At 34.1% G+C, this 21525-nt stretch overlaps 1 protein-coding gene and 1 long non-coding RNA gene across 3 annotated transcripts; both read right to left on the reverse strand.

Annotated features, from left to right (window-relative positions):
• Window positions 1-16437: 16437 nt before the first annotated feature.
• On the reverse strand, window positions 16438-18819 carry LOC101175941. The gene is made up of 2 exons (XR_001115044.2): window positions 18743-18819; window positions 16438-16746 (listed from the first exon to the last, which is right to left on the reverse strand). It is a non-coding gene; the product is annotated as an uncharacterized LOC101175941 (long non-coding RNA).
• A 153-nt stretch (window positions 18820-18972) lies between these two features.
• Window positions 18973-20306, reverse strand: LOC105737517 (keratin-associated protein 21-1). 2 transcript variants are annotated; one of them, XM_030812525.1, is made up of 2 exons: window positions 20170-20306; window positions 18973-20074 (listed from the first exon to the last, which is right to left on the reverse strand). In XM_030812525.1, exons 1-2 carry the CDS (start codon window positions 20304-20306, stop codon window positions 19936-19938), a joined length of 276 nt encoding a protein of 91 aa, XP_030668385.1. In that variant the 3' UTR covers window positions 18973-19935. The 2 variants fall into 2 exon arrangements, with proteins under 2 accessions (XP_030668385.1, XP_030668384.1); XM_030812524.1 differs by having other exon boundaries at window positions 18973-20126; window positions 20162-20306.
• Between the last annotated feature and the right edge of the window lie 1219 nt (window positions 20307-21525).

The raw sequence follows: 21525 nt of genomic DNA on the forward strand, positions 1-21525 counted from the left end.
AATATTAGTCATTAAACATTTCATTTACAGTCAAAATAGTACTCAGCACTATTAAATCTCGTTAATTTCGAGAATGAATTGAATGACTTGCAGTGTCATGATATCTAGCAATTTGGATGTTATAAGAAATACAGTTGATAGAGACAAATAGATGATAAATAACATAATATTCTTTACACAAATTTTTAAAACAAATTACAGCTTTTATTTTTATCTTAGACTAAGATATAACTGGTATCAAGTCAGGAATAGTGTGATCTTGGGAAATTCATTTATAACCTCACATTCCTCCCTTGTAAAATGAAAAAAAAATAATAACTTTCTCAGTGAGTTGTAAGTAGTAAACAAAATAGAGTGGTGTCTGGCAAAAAAGAAGCTCTTTACAAATTAATAATAATTATGTAATCACTTAATTCAAATTGACATCAAATTAGAAGTATATTTATTAAATACATTTGTGATGTCAAGATACACTAATATATCTAAGAGATTTAAAACTGAATCATAATTGACTTCTTTTCAGTGTTCATTCCTTTTGTAACAAGTGTGTGATACTTATTTTAATATTTTTGTTATTGTTTTACTTGAACCATAAAATCACCGCATGCCTTCAGAATGCAGCATTCCTAGATTCATTCCTGATTCACAGAACTGGCTATGGGAAGAAAACAATAATAATACATTTTAAGCTTATTATTTTATATGTTCTCCAAATCAATCAGTTTCTAGACTACCTCTCTTGGCCTACTACTATAGCATATTTTTTGCAAATGTCAGGGCATATCTACAGCTTCTGTAATCATAAAAACTAATTTTCAGTCTTGGCACTAAAACTGTTTGCATATATTCAAAAGAATATTTGACTTTTGACCTTCTATTCATTTCCCTAACATTTTTCAAATTTATCCTTATTGATTCAATTCATTCTCCGTGAAATGTACTTTTTTCATGCCTGCAATATTTTTTGTGTTTGACACAAATGTTTAAGTTAATATAAAATTTAGGTTAAGTACATCAAATACTAAGAATTCCAGTTCAATATGTGGTGGCCTTTAGAGAATTACTTATGTTAGAAAATACACTTTGTCAGTGAATACTTACTTAGAAAAGCATTGTGTCCTGCTCGAGTGTTGCTTAAATAGAATTTATACAGTAATAGGTCACCTTGAAAAAATATGCCAGATGGTGAAGGAACTGAGAAATAGGTTGAGCTAATGAAAAATGCATTGATGATGCTAGGACATTTGTCTGAATTTATAGAGCAAATTGTTGGGGGAGGCACAAGTAAGAAGGAGGCTTAATATTCAAAAGGTGTTTTTTTATTAGTATCAGCAGAACAAAGAACTATGTCTTCTCCCAATATCTTAAACTAAGAAAGTAGACTAGTGACACAGGAATTTTCGGTGCCCCTTTGCCAGCTGGTGACTTCTGAGGCTGGTGATGCCCCTACCCAAGATTGCCCTTGGATTGCCACAGGAGGTATCCCACCCACTTGGTTCAGTGGGCTGCCTTTGGCTTGTGCTCCAGGCTGGATTGCGTGCTCACGGTGGGATCCCACGCTCAGCCTGCAGCTCAGCCGGGCATGCAGCAACCTGCTTCCACCTTGGGCACCTGCATCTGGATGAGGGGAATGCAGTGGCTCCCAAGAAACTCGGAGACACCAGCAACTCCAGTATTATTATTAAGGGGGTATTATTCCCACCCTCTGCAGCTCAGTGTACAGGGGTGTGTTAACATCTTTTTCAGTCATGTTGCCCAACTCTGGCCTGTGGTTCCTTGGCTGACCCAGCCCCACTGCTACTTTCTGTTGTCTAGGGCAGCCGCCGGACACTGGTGGAGGACTGTGGGCTACAGTGCTTCAGCCTTTTTCATACCCACGTTTGGCAGGTCCCAAGTTCTTGTCCCACTTCCAAGAAGAATGAAGTTACCCTGACAACTGAAGGGTGAGCAGGGTGGAGACTTTTATTGAGTGACAACAGCACAGTTTTTAGCAGAGAGGGGACCCAAAGAGGGCAGCCCCCTACCCAAAGTCGAGTAGCCTGTGAGGTGCCTGAGTCCAGCTGAGTCCTTGGTTTTTATGGTTTCAGAATGGAGGAAGTGCATGCTGATTGGTCCATGAGCAAGAGGAAGTGGTGCTGAGTTGGTCCATGGGTGAATGTGGAAAAAGCACCATCTGACTGGCTGAAAGGCATCAAGGAAGTTCTCACTCTGGGTTGCAGACTCTATTTGGAACTGGAAGCCCAGCCCTCAGGCTTTAGGCTATCCTTGACTTGATGGTTGGGCCCCACCAGGGACCTGCCCTGCCTAGAAACCTGTCTGCCTCCCGCCACCGTCAATAGCATCTTTTATTAATGTAAGTTCACAAATACTACATCTTAAATTGTAACCATTTAGTGGTAGCATTGAATAATTATATACTATAAGAGGAAATATTTTAAGAGAGAATTAGTGACTATAGTTATAAAGTTATAATTTGAGCTATTATCTATTTGATTATCTATTTATTTTTGGATAGCAGGATGGCTTTATAGTTGCTGAAATTTTAATTCCAGTTTAATACAATAAACTTAAAAAACTGTTTAGTTAAAATGCATATTCCATCAACTTAATTCAGTTTTTATGTCTCCTCATGCAAGGAGCAAGAGGTTGGTAGACAGTTTAATTCAAATGAGAGTTCAGAAATTAGAAACTTGGCAAAATTGCCAAATAGCTTGCACCAGGCACTCTTTTAAAGTAAGCATTAAAAAATATCAACTCATCAAGCTGTGTCAACACTTTTATTCTCCTCATTTATTCTGCAAGGCAATTGAAAATCCGTGAGATTTGTAAGGTATTGACCAATATGTTTGCATCCTCTATGTTTTAATGAAATCCTTTTTTCCCTATTATATAAGTGCTCCCAAAACAAACTCATTATATTCTACATAAAAAATATAATATTTTAATTACAGAAACTTCTTTTAACTTTCCTTAATAGTCTTAAAGTATTTATTCCATAACTCTATGTACAATTTTATATGTGAATACATTTATATGTTTTAAAGTCTCAGTCATTTTTGTGTTTTATGAGAAAACGAATTGTTTTCAAACTGAGTTTGAAATCTTCATTAAAAATAAAATCTAATGAGTTATGTAGTGAAATTCATTTTAATGTCACATATATAAGTAGAATTAAAGAATTAAGACAATATTTCCCATGGTTTCAAAAACCGTCCTTCTCTGCACTATTATTGACATAGTCAGTGAATAAATTATCTAATTTACCATGTTCTCACACAGAAGTGATGGTTTCACCTTTTTGAAACCATGGTCTTCTAGAAAATGGGGAAATGCCAGCATGCTAAAATCAGCAATCTCTATGATGCCACAGGCATAAGCAGAAAAAAAGTCATGTTTCCCTAAGTTAATTTCTGAATAAAATAAAAATGTGTGGAATTGGGAGAGCATAAGATAGAGAGGCAAAAGAGGATTAGAAAAGTTACAGAAAATCCTTGAAGAAGTGACAAGGAGAACAGAGACAGGTCAAAGTAGATTTATTTTTGTCAGTATTCACTTATAAGTTGTGATGGGCTTCTAAGCTTACACTTTTAATATGTCCCTTCTTTCCTCATAAAGTGATGAAGCATGGTTTTATTCGACTATAATTAGTTTGGAGAAAAAGTGATTTGAGAAATTATCTCTTTTACATAATGATGATATTTTATGGATAATTAATGTTCATAACATTAGATTTTTAAGAAAGCAAATAAAACGATGCTAACAGCTGTTCTGATCCACATTTTAATATAACAGTTTTCACAGATAGTTTGTGATTTTGCTTTTAGAATATCCAGGAAAGTGGATATGTTGTGTTTATATGTGAAATTACATACAATTACTTTAAGATTTTGGAGAGTATGATAAATAAAGACTTAAAGAGTCTCATTTTCCAGCTTCTAATGTTCCCTTGAAGAGAATGCCTAAGGTAAAAGCAATGTTAGTTTTTCACCTCATTTCACTGATGAAATGGTAATTCACAGAAGTGCCTCTGTAAGTTGAGAAAGTATATCCAGGTATATAAATTTGAATGCATGCAAGCATTTGGTTTTTGCTTCAAGCTGCATTTTTCCTTTATATCAGAAAACCTTTGAGACACAAGTGGTTAAATGAAGAACAATTAGAAGCAAGGTAAGATTGAATAAGCATAACCTAAGTACAGAATGATGCCTCAACACTTTCTGTTAATGAATATTTATGTCCTCTTACTGCTTGTACAAACATGTATTTCTGTGCATATTCAGTTAGCTTTAATACTTTAAATAAATTTTTAAAAGGCTTAATTTTAATACCTAACTTTTTCTTAAAATATATCTTTATTCAAATTATTTATTCCATTGTACACATCATAACCTTTTACTTTAGATTCTGGATGGTTCCATAATGTTTGGTTAAGAATTTGTTTCTCTAAATGCTGAATAGTTCATGCATTTAATGAGAAATATATAATCTTGTATTTCTCTAAACTTGCAAATTCACTTATACTTCACGTAAGAATGCACCGTCAATTTATTTATTTTTAAGAGAAACTGAAAAGAATGATTAAGATAGTATTATTTGAATTTACATTTCATTTTTAGAGCATAAAATGAAGTAATGATTCTCATATCTTCATAATATATATTATAATCCTCAAAGGTCTCTAATATACAAAGTAAATTTTTCACCTTCCTTCTTTGTTTGCTTCTTTACCCTATTATTATTCTTGCTTTGTGCCATTTTGTTTCTGCCATCTTATTCACAAAAATAAAAATATTTTTAAACATATGTCATATTAATGTACTTTGAAGTGTACTATATACTGTAAGTAACCTCTGTGCAGATTAATGCTCTTATCTTATTTGAAGTTTGTTTATTAAAAAATATGATTAGATTTTCTAGATATTTTCCAGTTTACTTTTCTTTAAAGTGTTTGCATTAATCACTGTGATTACTGTATTTTTTTTAATTTACTTTTTGTTCTTCCTCCTATAATATGGTCATTCTCCCTTTCCTTCAGCCAACTGGAATACTTAGTTAATTTATTCTTTTCCTAAATGGACATTTAATTATTGACTTTATAATTGTGAAAAAGTTTTATCTATATCCTGTGATATTTTATGTCATGGAAAGTTTTATTTTATAAAATTTATTTGGTTGTTTGCATTTTTATTTTTTTGTGGAACTTTTAAGCAAATCCTAAGGAATCTAGAAGAGCTAAGTCAATCTTGAAAAAGAGCAGAGATGGAGATTATGCCCTACAATATATCAAGGATTCCTATTATGCAATAATTAAACCAGTGTAGTGTTAAACAAAAATAGGATGTACACTAATGGAACAAAAGCAAGTCCAGAAAGAGACTCACCTCTATAGGCTCATGATCTCTCTCTCTCACTCACTCTCTGCCTCTCTCTCTCTCTCTCTAAATATATATATGAAAAAGTATAGCTTATTTTTTAATAAGTCATGCTGAAGAAATTTGATATTCATATTGGATTTAAAAACACCTTGAACTTTAGCCTCAATCCATAACAAAAGTCATGATTTCCTAATAATTCAAGAGAATTCAATAATTCTCTTTGCCCGTGTGTGTGTCTGTGTGTGTGTGTGTGTGTGTGTGTATACACACATGCACAGGGGCCAAGACTTGACTGGGTACTGCAAAAAAGAGTATAATCAAGTTGCCTGATAGCGAAACATATTCCAACTTGCCCATTAATCTTTGGAGTCTTTCAAATTAAACAACAATAAGACACCAATCCTCACCTATCATAATGTTTAATTGTGCTAAGTGAACATTATTCCCTCCATGTATTTAATAATCTTTATAGAACACATAGCACAATATTGCTTTTTCTCATTAGAGAATCACAGTGTATGTTTCCTGAAGTAGAACAATATTCTAAGTAAGATTTAATCTCAGTTCATAAATGACTGAAATTCAAGGGTAATTTATAGTTTTAAAATATCCCCAGGTGAAAGAAATATTGTATTCCTTTTTTTTTTTTCCTGAGCAAAATAAATCTGTCCCGCTCCCCTTACTCTCTCCAGAGTTAATCTTTGTTTATGAAGATTGCCTGTTGAAAGCATTTGAGCATCCTGAGTGTCCTGAAGTTTTTACACTTCAGGGAAATGGGAAGAACTTCCTGTTGTTGCCATGGCTGACATGCACCTTTCCTGGGCCGATTTGGCACCTTTCCTGTGCCCACATGGCCCCTTCAAAGTTCAATAGTAAACTCCCCTGGAATGATCTTTTCTCCCAAAGGCAACATTCAGCCAACAAGGCCTTTGCTTAGAATCCCAGGGCAGAAGTGCTACATGTTCATTTTCAGCCTCTGCAAAAACATATATATGCAAATTATTTGGGATTATTCATGCAAACAGCATTCAAGTACCTAATGGTCTCAATTTAGGATTTCCAGCACTATTTCTAATGCGGAACTACACTTGTCTCCCACATCAAAGCACCGGAATTTCAATTTGCCCCGCCTCTGAGATAATCCACTTTAATCTATTTCACTCCCTATTGCCCCTAGAAGCCAATATTAGATAAAATTTAACATTTCATTCATTCTGGGATAAAGATAGCATAAAATCATACTGTGGTGCTTGCACATGATGTTTGTAAAAAAGAAAAAATCAATAAAAGTATTCCTTTTTCTCTGGTAACGTATTTTCTATTAACAAAATTGTGAATGTGTGGGGAGGAATCCATTCACTAGGGGAAGGGAATCAACAAAGCTCTATTTATCTTAATAATTCCCATGCTCCAGAAACAAAAATAAAGTAAATTCCACCAGAGTAATTCAGGAATCTTTACACAGGATAATATTTTCCTTACCTAAAATGCATTTACAGGCATTTATTTGTTAACATCTCTTTTTTCAGCCACATTAATTTTCACACTGAAATCTGTGATGCTTTATACTTATTGATGGCAATTAGAAAAAAGAAGAAAAAGGAAGTTGGTAGTAAAATGAGAAGTAAAGGAAAAGGAAGATCGATGGGCACATTTTCGCAGCAATACTTGGAATAGGTAAATGATGCAGATGAATAAATAAACGCAAAGCTACAGGCCAATATCTATAAGAAAAAAAAAAGCTGAAACAAAAGGAGGAGGTTATGTCAGACTATTTTTTTGCTGTGATGGAATCAAAAGTAGAAAGGTAGAACTAAATATATATTTAGCAGAAAAAGAATGTGCCTACTTTACTAAATAAAAATTATCTTGGTGACAATCAGGTTTAAAAAATATAAAGTAAAAATTTTAAGAAATTGAAATTCTAGATAAAAGTCAGATAATTACGCTAGAAAATACAAATTTGAATAAATATTTTTTGAAAAATAGAAAAACTCAGGTTAAGTTTCATAAAAGTACCATCTGAATACTCTAGAAAGAATAAATCCTGACAAAATTTTTAGAAAATAAGGATTGGCAAGTGAAAATTAATTGTCTAGGGGCTTTTATAAGTAATTTAAATGTCTATGATTGCTTGACTTGATGTCCATTTTATCAAACATTTCAATGATCAAGAATCAACGATTATGACACTGAGCTATCAAAACTGGTAAAGTTGTTACAGAGCTTAGAGAGGTACATGTAAATAGGTGACTAATAAATATATTTTCTGAATAAATGAAATATAATAAATATGAAAATAGATTTCTGGAATATTAAAGAAAGTTTACATTTATAGATATAATTTAAAAATGATGTGACTAGAGTTGATAATTGAAATACTAGATTGACTAGCACTTTCTGGGAAAAAGCATTAAAAATAACATTGACAGTGACCAAAGCTGCTCTTTGAGAATATTCAACAGAAAGTGCTCAATTGAATAATTTTACTCATTAAATTGCTATGGTATATCAGATATGCTTAATTCAAATCTCTTTCAGGAGTGGATGGACGGCTTAGATTTTCCTTCCACTATAGTACCACAGAGAGTAATAATCAAATGATGGTTGTAAATGCTAGTTGATTGATTACTAAGCAACTTATAAGCCTTTTTTCCCCTTTAATAATGTTCTATACTTAACCAGGTTGGATCAGTGATGAAATGTTCAAGGCCTGAAATTTCTACGATTAAGTGTCATTCTTTGCGATAAGATATTATTTAATCAGAAGGACCATGTCCAGAAGAAAATTTGTTTCCTGGGAAAGGGGGCATATCAGCCTATTACGATACATTCATGGATAAGAATGACCAATCATGAACTCTGGGTATTCCTACTTTGATGCTACAGAGATTGCAATTACATTTGCACTGATATATTTTCAGCCTGAAATAATACATTAAGCTTTTGATAAATGCCCTAAGAAATGATGACGTTGGCTCCGAAAAAGATTTCTACTATCAAGGGGAATAAAGGAGTTTAAAACTGGAAGCACACCCTGGTATTAAAACCAGGAAAACAGTGGACCATAAGAGATAGACATCTACTTTTTAAATTGTATTTTTCTGGGAAAAACAAAAAGGTTTTTCTCATTAATAGATTTCTTTCACTGAATATAAACATAAGGTTAGATCTTGATGTAATTAAAGAATATATTCTTTTTTATTCTTTTTTCTTGATGCTAATCTAATTAAAGCTATTCATCAGATACCCCATAATTTAGCAAACAATTGTTTTCAAAAATTAGAACAAAGCTGTCAGCAACTGTTCAACACTGATGAACTCCTGAAACACTTTCTTGCTTTGGTTCATCAAAACAGACAGTACATTTTAGTCAAACACCCTGATGATATACACATTTTAAATATCTAGTTTTTATATATTCTTTAATTGTGGAATTGTTGGAAAATTCTCAAATGTTCATTTGCCTCTTCTTATTAAAAATTGGCACCTATCACTTCTGTTTTGAATTTTAAACAATGCATTTAAACATTTCCTTACTGTTAATGTTAAAAATAACCCTTGCTTTTTGATGTAGATACACTGACTTTTTTTCCTCATTTGCTGCATTAATTTGATAATAATGTGAAATGGTCTTAAGTTATTCTGGAAATCTAAGGCTACACAAACACACACACACACACACACACACACAATAAAAATTAAACAGAAGTAGAAAATAGTTACTAAACAGCCAAACTTTGATATATGTAAGCTGCTACTTTGTTTTGTAGGTTTTCAAAACTTAAGCAGATATATTCTTTTCCCAGTTCTTCTGATTTATTTTTACTCAAATCCTGAACATTACATTAATCTTCTGTATGTTTGACATTGCTTAATATCAATGAGTACTTATTCCAAAATAAAGCTCTATCTAATTCCATTTCTTCTTACGACTTAGTACACATTGTTTATGGTGGCTCTTGCCTGAAATAATGAGATGGAAGTTGATCTCTCTTCTTTCTCTCTCTCTCTCCTTTCTCTCTCTCTCTCACACACACGCAGACACGTGTGTGCATACACACAAACACACACACTCTCTCACACTCATAGGATCAGTATTTATGGAGTGTTCACTGAGTCCCAGGCATTTTCTCAACCATTAGTAATACGGCAGTACACAAGACCAAGTTCTTAGCCTCTTAGCCTTTTGGGAATTACATACTGGCATCTGAGTCTACTTGAAAAAGTTGGTTTTTACTGACTACCATGTAAAGTATGTTCATTCATGGCTTGTGAGTAATATATTGGGGTATTAGAAAGTTAATATTTATATAGTTAAACTAAATATAACATTTAGTTAAAATATGAAAAACATGGAGCATCTTTACATAGTTAAACCTACTAGTTTTCTAGCAGTGCCAGTGAAATAAAACAATAAATTATAATTTGAATGGTATTTAATCCACAAAACTCTATCTTCACTTTTTAAAAAATCATTCATATGATAAAAAAGAAAGATACTAACAATAATACTGCATGGTTAGTGAATAATTCTCAGTAAAATAGAGAATAAAATGGCCAACTACAAACTTATAAATTAAGCTTATAAGACATTCATTATAAGCAACAAATTTAATAATAACTTGTATCATTTTCTGTGAAAAAATAAAGTTTAAACAAGAGGTGTACATAAACGTGATAAAATATTTGAACAATGAATATCATTTCATTTTTCATGGGTTTATATGTAGCTATCAGTTTTTTTTTCTGCCCATGATAAAACTGTGGGAAAGATAGAATAACTCTTACAAGACTGGTATTAACACTTCCATTTTTAAGATAAGGAAATGGGTTCAGAAAATACACATAAATATGGAAGAAAAATTAATAAATTATAAGAATATGATGTAAACCTAAGACTGTCATCACCTTCTAATAGTTCTTAATTTTTCCTACTTAATCCTTTATGATATTATGTTCAAATTGTGGGCTCTAGATAAAATATGAATATTGTTTTAAATAAATATCTACTACTTACTGTCTGTGCTTTGTCCAGTGCTAAATAAAACCATAATTCAGTTTCCTTATCTCTAAAATTTGAATAATAATGGTAACCTATCTTATAGCTATTATGGAAATTATTTGAAATAGTATACAATGTCTGTTATGTCAACTGTTTTTTAGCACAGACTCTATTGATCTTAATTTCACTTCTCTTTTAAATCTTCTCTTTCCAGGATATGTATGTATGCAGTGTGTGTGCTCTTTTTGATAGAATTACCAATAACCAGCCCTTACATTTTGGCAACACATTAAGCATACACAACAAATAATGCCCATTTGTACTTTTCCCACTCTTATACTTTTGTAATATTAAAAATTGGTGACATAGAGCATGCAATCAAAACCTGCAGAACAATTATATAATTCTAATACCATGCATATCACTTCCATTGTTAGTAAAACTAACAATGTTAGCTCCACTTCAATTAAGCCGAAACTATCTCCACAGCCTTTTCCATGTGTTGCAGAAGCAATACCTTGTTGATATCATCAAATATTCCTGAAAGTCATTGCAATGGTAGCATAACTCTAAGTTTAGGTTAGCACAGTAACACATCACATTTCTTCTTTGCAGTTTTTATTTTTCTTAGTGAAGTGAAATTTCTTTATTCTTCTTTCGGCTTTTATTTAATTTCATTTTCTCTCTTAAGTGCTGTTTATTCATACATACTAACTATTCCTTGTCTAAAATTCTTGGAACCAGAAGTGTGTAAGATTTTGAATTGTTTGGGATTTTGAAATATTTGCATACACATAATGAGACGTCTTGAGGTTGAGACACAAATATAAACACAAAATTTATTTTTCATAAGCACTTTACCAAGATAGTCTGAAGCTAACATTACATAATATTTTTAACAATTTCGTGCATAAAATAAAGTTCTTGTACAGTGAACCAACAGAAACCAAAAGTGCTACTATCTCAGCCACCCACGTGAACAGTCTGTGGGGATTTTTTTTTTTGGCAACACCATCATTCCTAACTCTGAATTTATAACTACTGATAAGCATTTTCTTATATTTTTTTCACACATAAGTACTTACCCATAATAAATATGACATAATATTAATACAGTGAAAAAATAATATGTTTAGGGTAACTAATCAGCACACTAGCTTCACCAGAATACCTTTAACAGCTGTTAAACAACAGCAACAAAAAATAAGAGCAGGCTTTCAGTCTCCACCTAAGAAGCTGTGTTTTGATTAAAAGGTTACTGTAGACAGTATTTTATCTTTTATAGGTGAGAAGAAAACACTAGAAACAGTTGCCAACCAGGAAGTGGATCCTCTAGGGATGAGGAGACATTCAGCTGGATGGCTTTTTTAAATGCTTCCTCCAGAATCATCTGTCTCATTAACAGCGCTCTTTGTCTTAGAATTCACTTTCTGATTTTATGAGCTGAGAATATTTCTGTTTCTGTTATGAATGCACACTGCTTTAGCCCTTCAGTAAGCTCATCACACATTTTCACCATGTTGTCATGGGCTCTTTTTCTGCAATGTATGAATCATCTTCATGATCACTATTTTCATGATCACATTGATTCAGAACCATTTTGGCTATTTGATCATCAGTCAATGAATGAAAAACTGAATTCTCATTATCACCGTTAAAAACTTGCTAAATTCCACTTCTTCTGGCTTACTGAGGGACTCTGAAGGTATTTTTTTGCATACGTAAGGAGATCAGATATTGTTTTTTTTCTTCACTTGATATGTGGAATCCTTCAAACTCACCACCTTATTCATCATCATCACTAAACATGGTTACAGGCTAGAGGCTATTCCAGGCATGCACAACTGTGTCTTTAGTCGCTTTATTCTAAGCATTGGCAACAGCATAGATTGCATCCTTCATGCTAAACTCCTTTTGAAAACCTACGTTCACATCTCTGTTCACTGCTGCTAGCATGCTCTTCAAAAAAAGTGTTTTTATATTTACTCTTTATTGATCTAACGATATCTTGGTGATATGACAGAATTAATGAAGTCATATTTGGGGAAAAACACATGGCATAAAATTATTTTTGATGAGAATTTCAACTGGAGGATGAGGAGAACAGTTGTCAAGGAATAACAAAATCTTGCAATCATCATCCAGTCCAGCGACGCTGCAGTGAGCTTGAGCTACTGGTACAAAATGATTGTAAAACCAGTCAAAGAAGACGCCTTGATGATTCATGCTTTCTTGTTAGCATAATAATGGACCAAGAAATTTACTCCTTGAAAAGAGTGAGGATGCAAGCTTTTTCCTATCACAGGAAGTTTACACTTATGTCTGCCTGTTGCATTAGTACATCCCAGTCATTTATTCTGTCCTTAGCATACTTAATTCCTATAGTGGCTGTCTTATCAGCTCTAGTCTATGTCTTTCTAGAGCAACAACACCAAAACAGAAATGAATGTTTCATCAGCATTATAGACTTGTTCTGGCCTCAGAGTTTCGTCAGTGATAATCTGGGTATACTCATTAATAAATTTATCTACAGCCTAATGGTCAGCAGATGCTTTATCACCATAAATCTTTAAAAATGTAATGTCATGACTTTTCTTAAACTTTTGCAACCAATCTGTTTAATATTCAGAGTTCTCTTCAATTTTCTAGTTCATTGTAATAGCTCTTTGCTAATGTCATGATCCACACACCATTAAGTGGCATGTGTCCACTGTGATACTAACATATACACTTTGGTTACACAATTTATATATTTATTTTTAGCTTTATTCAGTGTTTTTGTATTTTTCATTATCTTCTGCTGATCACTTTCAGCACAGGTCTTCAACAGTTCACCCTTAAGTTTCTTCAGGGGTATATATGTGTTTCTTCAGGGATGCTAACATATCCACTTTGGTTCTACAACTTACATATTTATTTTTAGCTTTATGCAGTGTTTTTGTATTTTTCAATATCTTCTGCTCATCACTTTCAGCACAGATCTTCAACAATCTATCCTTGTGGTTCTCCATGGGTATATATGACAGTTATTCTACCACCATATTCTTCTGTATGTTTCACACGTACACTACTGTCCAGTTTCTCTAACAACTTGACTTTCTCTTATATAGATCAATAGAAATGCTTTTACTTTTTCTTGTTACCATTACCTGCAGAGGTATTTGCAGACCTTTTTGACATTTTCAGTAATGTCTTTACACCAAAGAGCAGAGAATAAGCAAGAAAAAGCACAGTCAGTAATGCACGTAGGTCTTGGCCCCATGTAGGGCACTGGTGGGAACACACATCCAGCCTGTGCATGTGCCATTTTATTACCCTTCGTAGGAGGGCATGGAGAAGATATATCACAGCTGAAGTGGGCTAAGATGGTCATTTTTCCTTGGAGATGCTGAATAAACTGTGGGTTGTGCCTTTTGACTGCAACCTATCACATGAAGTTAGGCATGGAATTTTCCACTTATGGCATCATACTAGCACTTAAAATGTTTCAGACTTTGAAGTGTTTTGCATTTCATATTTTCAGATTCAGAATGCTCAACCTACAATAGGTTCTGATATATTTCTTCACTTAATTTTTGTAGATATTTAGATTCTAGTGTTTCACTTATTTTAATAAAATACTTAATGTGTATTTTATTTATAGTGAAGAAAAGCAATATGTAAAAAAGGAGAAATACAAAAATAGCTATTTATTATTGTCCTTTATCCGCCACTGAGCTCTCATCTTTACCACTTAATCTGTGGGAAAATTTCATATTTCGCGTATTTCTTGAAACACATTATCATGAATTTAAAGATATAGATGGTTTTTCGAAGAATGAAGGCTATGAAAACATTTGTCTCTTTGGTAAAAAAAATTTTAAGGCAATTTTATGAACATATGAATAGATATTTCCTGAACATCTATGATGATAATGCAAAAGAAAAATCCCAGGTTGTGACATAACAATGTGTGAAATACTTCGATTGGAGTAGAAACAATTGTGCAAATTACTTCATGTCAGTGAGGCTCAGTAGTTTACTCTGTAGTATGAGAAAATACTACTTTCTTTACAGTGTTTCTCTAAGAATTTAATTGTGCATTACTTTGGAAAGCACTCTAAAGGTTTTTATGTTTGAAATATGCCTAACATACAAAACAAAATAGCATAATATAACAGACATCCATGTATTTACTTCCATATTCAACAATTTTAATTAAACTTGCTTTATATTATTTCTGAGTATTAAAGAGGGAGTCAAAATTTTCCTCTCCTGAACAATTTCTATTTTATTCTTTCCCTCTCTGGTGTCGCTGTGCAACTTTCTTATTCATATTTCACATTATCATTAAATATGTATGCTTGAACAATATTCAGAAATGTCTTATAATTTTTCTTAATTAATACATTTCATCATACTATACTTATTCCAAACATAGTGGTTTCTCATTCAACATTATACTTTTAAGATTTATTCACATCGATGCATTTGGGTCCAGCATAATCAAGTGCTGTTTAATATTCTATGAAATAAATGTTGAGTAAGTTAAGGATACTTTCAGTTTGACTTAATGGAAATTCCCGACAACCTTCCATTTAAATTTAGGGTTTGTTTTCTCAAATAATAAAGATTTGGACAGAGAGTCAGTCACTAAATAATGTTATCGTAAGCCAGGCTCACTTCTTTCCATCAGCAATCCTCACATTCATTCTTAGACCTGTAGCCTCATAACTGAAAGGTAGTTGCTTCAATTCCAATTCACCACATTATGGCCTCACTATTAGGCAAGAACTAGGCTGGTCTCCTATGTACAGCCCCTCAACACACACACACACACACACACACACACAGACACACGTCTTTATAGAAAGAAAAATAACTTCCTCATAAACCTCACAGGAGATCTCTCTTCAAATATTACTAACCAAGATATAATTTACATGGACCAGAAGACAAAAGAGAAACATTGAAAGTGTTTGTTTGTTTATTTTCCATAGTAGAATGCCAGAGAAAGTGGCATATAGAGACTGAGTTATGGCTGCTAATAATAATGTCTGCCAATATCATTACCATTTATTCAAGCATTTTTGTATTGGCCAACATTTAGATTTTCTTCAAGTTTTTAATATTATATGGAATACTGAAATAAATCTCTTTGAGCATATGTGTAATGGGAGTGTCTGTTTATGTGCATATGTGCATTTTGGCTGCTCAGTATCTTAATCACCTTTATATGATTGAGAAACCTTTTATTTTGTGATTGTTGTTGCAATGCAGAGCTTGCCACCTACTATAGAAGCTGAAGATAACAGGTGATCATTATTTCAATCTCTGTTGCAGCTAGGGTATGCCCGATGATCTAAGCTCTACCAATTAGATCAACCCACTCCCCAGGATTTTGATTATGATATAATGATACATTTAAGCACTATAAAATTCTCACTGGTAGCAATAGCAGTAGGGGCAAGATCAAGTTACTGAAACAATGTGACACCCATGTAAGTTATAGCAACTAATCTTTAATGGTGGTGAGTGTGGTTTCCTCACTGAATCAGTTCTGGGCTCCAGATTTTTGACACTATCCTTGACTATATAGAAACTAATAGTCTTTTGATGAATTTTTTGTTTGTTTACATTAGGCTTAAGCAAGGGAATTTTTGTTGCCTTGTTGTGTTTTGTTTTAACTTTTATTTGCATTATGTGGTTGCTCAGGTGGGTACACATTTTCCAGGTGTATTAGAAAGTAATGTTTCCTCTTTTATGACACTTTGGTTTCAATATTTTGCCCAATATCCCACTGGATTATTTATTTTTTTCTTACTTATTTGTTGGAATTATACATGTATTCTAGATGCCAAACATTTACAAATGTTATAAACACAAAATTTGACCACACCTTCTTTAAATTTGTGGTTTGTCTCTTGATACGTAGTTAGCATGTTCAGAAATATGGAAGAAACTCTGGAGATTTTCTGTAGTGATTAAAATAACTTGGACTGTGGAGTTATTCATTCAAAAATATTTATTGAGTTTATATCAATCTATATCCATAATGAGTAGAAACCACACAGTTGATTTAGACAGGAGAAATGCAATACAAAAGACTGGTAAACTTTGATGAAAGAATAATTCTAAAATACAAGAAAACTCTATATGGTACCCTAGAGCTGAGGGAGAGTATTCAATGAAGAAAAACTTTAGAAGAGGGGTTTCCTCCGCAAGACTAGAGTAGTTGAAAAAGGTGCAGTGGCAACCCACTCAACAGCACCGCTTTTCACTGCTTTGCTCAGGTCAGAGCTGTTCGGCAACTGCTGGACAACAACAATGGCAGAAAGCAACTCTCCTCAGCATAGGTGCCACACAGTTGAATCTCTTTCAGTGGATCTAGGTAAAAGGATATAGAAGGAGTGAGCCAATGACAAATTCTTCTTCTTTTTCTTTTTTTTTTGAGACGGGGTCTCACTCTGTCGCCCAGGCTGGAGTGCAGCAGCGTGATCTCTGCTCACTGCAAGCTCTGCCTCCCAGATCCACGCCATTCTCCTGCCTCAGCCTCCAGAGTGGCTGGGACCGCAGGTGCCCGCGACCACGCCTGGCTAATTTTTTTGTATTTTTAGTAGAGACTGGGTTTCACCTTGTTAGCCAGGATGGTCTCGATATCCTGACCTCGTGATCCGCCCGCCTTGGCCTCCCAAAGTGCTGGGATTACAGGCGTGAGCCACCGCGCCCGGCTGCCAAAGACAAATTCTTTTTTTTTTTTTTTTTTTTAATGACAAATTCTTAACTGCAAGCAGGCCACAGGCAAAAGTTAGCAAGGGCCCAGGTACATAGGTGGGCAGAGGGAATAAAAAAACCTGTGGAAGTATGAAGCCTGGAAATTGTGTCCATGCTGAGAAGGCTGCAGGAAGCCAGCCCCTATAGAAATTATACTTTTGTAGAAGATATATGATATTATCCAAAGAAATGATTAATAAAACAGTGAAACAAAAATAGAGTGCTATAAAATGTGATGACATTTATTGAGGTTCAAAGAAAGTCTCCTGAACGACAATCATATGTGTGGGGAATTAACACTTAAGATGTATGCTGAATATGTGAATATGAGGTATATTAATATTCCTACAAAGCTTGCATAGTAAACTGTGATAAATGTTTAGAGTTGGCAGTATTGGCATGGCAGATGATAACTGAAATTTAGTAATAAATGAGATTGATGAAAAAGTAGAGAAAGATAAAAAGCCACATGAAGGAATCTTTTGATAAACACACCTGAAGAGTTTTAAACTGTTTGCAGGTCAATTGAGATGTAAATTAATATGTATTCAAAAGACAATATGTAAGTCATTCACGATCTCCATTAATATGGCTTGTGGGTGGCAGAATTCAGATTACAGAGAGTTAAACAAGTAATAATCTCATAGAACCAAAAGTAGAGATCATAACATAAATAAAACTTTGATTTTAATTTCCAACTCATATGAAATTAAAAATTAGATTTCATATAAAAATTTGGATTATGGGTCCTTTTGAAAAATTGGAAACCTTATCAATCTTTCCCTAAACTGGCTTGGAAAAATATTCAACTGGGTTGCCGCCCCTCCTTGAGATTATAGGGTCCATACATTCTCTCTCTCTCTCTTTTTTTTTTTATTATACTTTAAGTTCTAGGGTATGCGCACACAACGTGTAGGTTTGTTACATATGTATACATGTGCCATGTTGGTGTGCCGCACCCATTAACTCATCATTTACATTAGGTATATCTCCTAATGCTATCCCTCTCCCCTCCCCCCACCCCACGACAGGCCCCAGTGTGTGATGTTCCCCTTCCTGTGTCCAAGTGTTCTCATTGTTCAATTCCCACCTATGAGGGAGAATATGCAGTGTTTGGTTTTTTGTCCCTGTGATACTTTGCTGAGAATGATGATTTCCAGCTTCATCCATGTCCCTACAAAGGACATGAACTCATCCTTTTTTATGGCTGCACAGTATTCCATGGTGTATATGTGCCACATTTTATGGACATCAGGGTCCATATATTCTGTATTTCATCACTGTCAGTATTGAACTGCATCACTTTTAATATTTCCACCTGGCCTCTCTAGCACTTGCACTCATAGACTCTGCAACTTGCAGTTCTTTAAAGAAGATAATGTGGAAGAGAAAAATGTGGTATCTGATAGTAAAAGAGGATTATGGTTGTTTTTTTTTCTTCCCTTGTTTCTTCTTCTCTTCCTTCTTAAAAGAAAGTCAATAACTGATTGCTGAAACAAAGGTGTATACTGGTTGATATAAATAAGCCCATACATAGAGAGAAATTATAGATAGAACTGATAAAGTTGTACTCTATTTATGCCTATTTAATTACTGGAATAACACTTACCAAGCTACTTAAACTCTGGTGCTTAATGTCTTCATTTATACAATGAGAATTAATACCCACTTCCTGAAGTTATCCTGCAGAATAAATGAAATCATGTTTCCAAAGCTTATAAATAGTTCATGACCAAGTAACTATTTAAAAACACATAAAGGAGACACATTATTAATATAGTAATCAAGATACCACAGTGGCTGAAAAAGAATTAAACTCAAAGCACTAAGTTAGTCATTACACAATTCCAGACTGTTTCATTAGGCAGTTGATGGTAATGCATGGGGAAAGCAAAGGGACATTAAGACAATAAATCAAATACATTCATGTGCTGCTAAACAACAGGGATATGTTCTGAAAACTTGAGAAATGTATCATAAGGCAATGATGTTTGCCATGCAGATTTCACAGTGTACTTACATAAACCTGTATGGTATAGCTTAGAACACACCTAGTTATAAGGTATAGCCTATTGCTTCTAGACTACAAACCTGCCCAGCATGTTATCGTATTGGATAATATAGGCAATTGTAACACAATAATAAATATTTGTGTATCTCAACTTATTGAAATCTAGAAAAGATCAGTAAAAACACAGTATAAAATAATAATAATAAAAAGACAGTACCTATATAGACCACTTAGCATGAATGGAGCTTATAGGGCTGAAAATTGTTCTGGGTGGATCAGTGAGTGATTAGCGAGTGAATGTGAAGTCCTGGAATATTACTGTACACTACAGTAGATGTCTTAGACATTAGACATTAGGGTAAATTTATAAAATACATTTTATTTCTTCAATAATACATTAAACTTAGCTTACTGATAATTTTTTACTTTATAAACTATACTTCCTTTTAGCTTTTTGACTCTTTTGTACTAAAACATTGTGTTTTTTTGGAATAAAGAACCATTTTTATTACAAATGATTGACTTCCCCAACAGTAGATGCTATGATCATTAACACGGTCATAACAGAGAATCAGAGATTAAGGGAGCAAAAGATAACATTTGGAAAACAGTCAGATGACACCATGGATCCTATGGCCATGATTTCATTCAAAGAAATGTAAGGCTAGAGGTCCAAGACTCTGTCAAACATGTAATTCTTGGATATAGAAATCTTGGAGTATGAATCCTTGAATCAGCATTATCTTTAGACGTGTCATTTTAGAAGCAAATGGTCCTCTGACAGTGATGTTTTAGCAGGAAGAATAGCATCTTCTAAAGCAAAATGGCTGGTAGCCACAGTAGCCAGAGCCAGAGCCATATCCAGAGCCAGAGCCAGTTCCATAACCACAGCCATGCCCACAGCCGTAGCCAGTTCCATAGCCACAGCCAGAACCAGAGCCATATCCATAGCCATAACCAGTTCCATAGCCACAGCCAAACCATAGCCATAGCCAATTCCATAGCCACAGCCAGAGCCAGAGCCATAGCCACAGCCGTAGCCAGTTCCATAGCCACAGCCATAGCCGGAGCCATAGCCACAGCCATAACAAGAGACATAGCCACAGCCACAGCCATAGCTGGAGCCATAGCCACAGCAGTTGCCATAGTAGTTGCAACACATGTTGTCAAGAGGAGAGAATTGAGATGGGTTTCAAGAAGATGCTTCTGAGGTGTGGATGTCTTCTACTTCCCTGAGACCTTTATATACTGTCAGTAATTGCCAAAGCATATCATTCATTCCCTGACTTAGCCAACAAATATTTAAACAATTATTATGTGCCAGTCACTGTTGATCATCAATATTATTTTGCTTAAAATGAGCCAATTATTTTGGAGACTCTAGTTTCATTTTAGGAGCATCATTTTAATCTGCTCTGCCAAAGAACTATCTCAATGAAATTATGTGCCAAAATATAAAGCTGATACTAATTTTCAAAATCTCCTATCAGTAGATATATATCTTACATAACAAGTTTTGGGGGGATCATAACAAAATTTTATCCTTTTATTCTCTCTCTCTTTTTTCCTAAAATATCTACCTCTACTCATAGGGAAAGAGACACCCCTATTCCCTTTCCTGAGTCATTACAACTTCTTTGCCAGACTTCTTTCTCCAGCTCATTCTGCACTTCCACACCTACCCCTTGTCCAACCTCCCTCAAATCCCAAGAAACATATTCACATCTGATCATTCAAAGCCAGACTGTATGCTATCTGCAAGTGCTTCTTACATTTTCATTCCATCCACCAGGCAAACCAAGACCCTGGGGAGGCAGAGAAGCCCTCCTTTTGTCTCCCATTTCTTCAGCTATGTAAGTAATTGTCATTGAGAAGCCTTTTAAAACCTAACCAGCTTCATTGTATATATATATATATATATATATTTTGTTGTTGTTGTTGTTGTTGTTATACTTTAAGTTCTAGGGTACATGTGCACAACGTGGAAGTTTGTTACATGTGTATACATGTGCCACGTTGGTGTGCTGCACCCATTAACTGGTCATTTACATTAGGTATATCTCCTAATCCTATCCCTCCCCCCTCTCCCCACCCCATGACAGGCTCCAGTATGTGATGTTCCCCTTCCTGTGTCCAAGTGTTCTCATTGTTCAATTCCCACCGATGAAGGAGAACATGAGGTGTTTGGTTTTTTTGTCCTTGCAATAGCTTGCTGAGAATGATGGTTTCCAGCTTCTTCCATGTTCCTACAAAGGACATGAACTCATCGTTTTTTATGGCTCCATAGTATTCCATGGTGTATATGTGCTACATTTTCTTAATCCAGTTTATCATTGATGGACATTTGGGTTGGTTCCAAGTCTTTACTATTGTGAATAGTG

This window comes from Nomascus leucogenys, chromosome 5 (genome assembly GCF_006542625.1).
Source record: "Nomascus leucogenys isolate Asia chromosome 5, Asia_NLE_v1, whole genome shotgun sequence".
Classification (NCBI taxonomy): Eukaryota; Metazoa; Chordata; class Mammalia; order Primates; family Hylobatidae; genus Nomascus; species Nomascus leucogenys.

Coding starts and splice junctions, on each gene's coding strand:
- LOC105737517 (XM_030812524.1), bottom strand. CDS start 20,306: ATGTGTTGCAACTACTATGGCAACTGCTGTGGCTATGGCTCCAGCTAT. Junction 20,127..20,161: donor CGGCTGTGGCTATGGCTCTG/GCTCTGGCTGTG, acceptor GGCTATGGCTAT/GGTTTGGCTGTGGCTATGGA.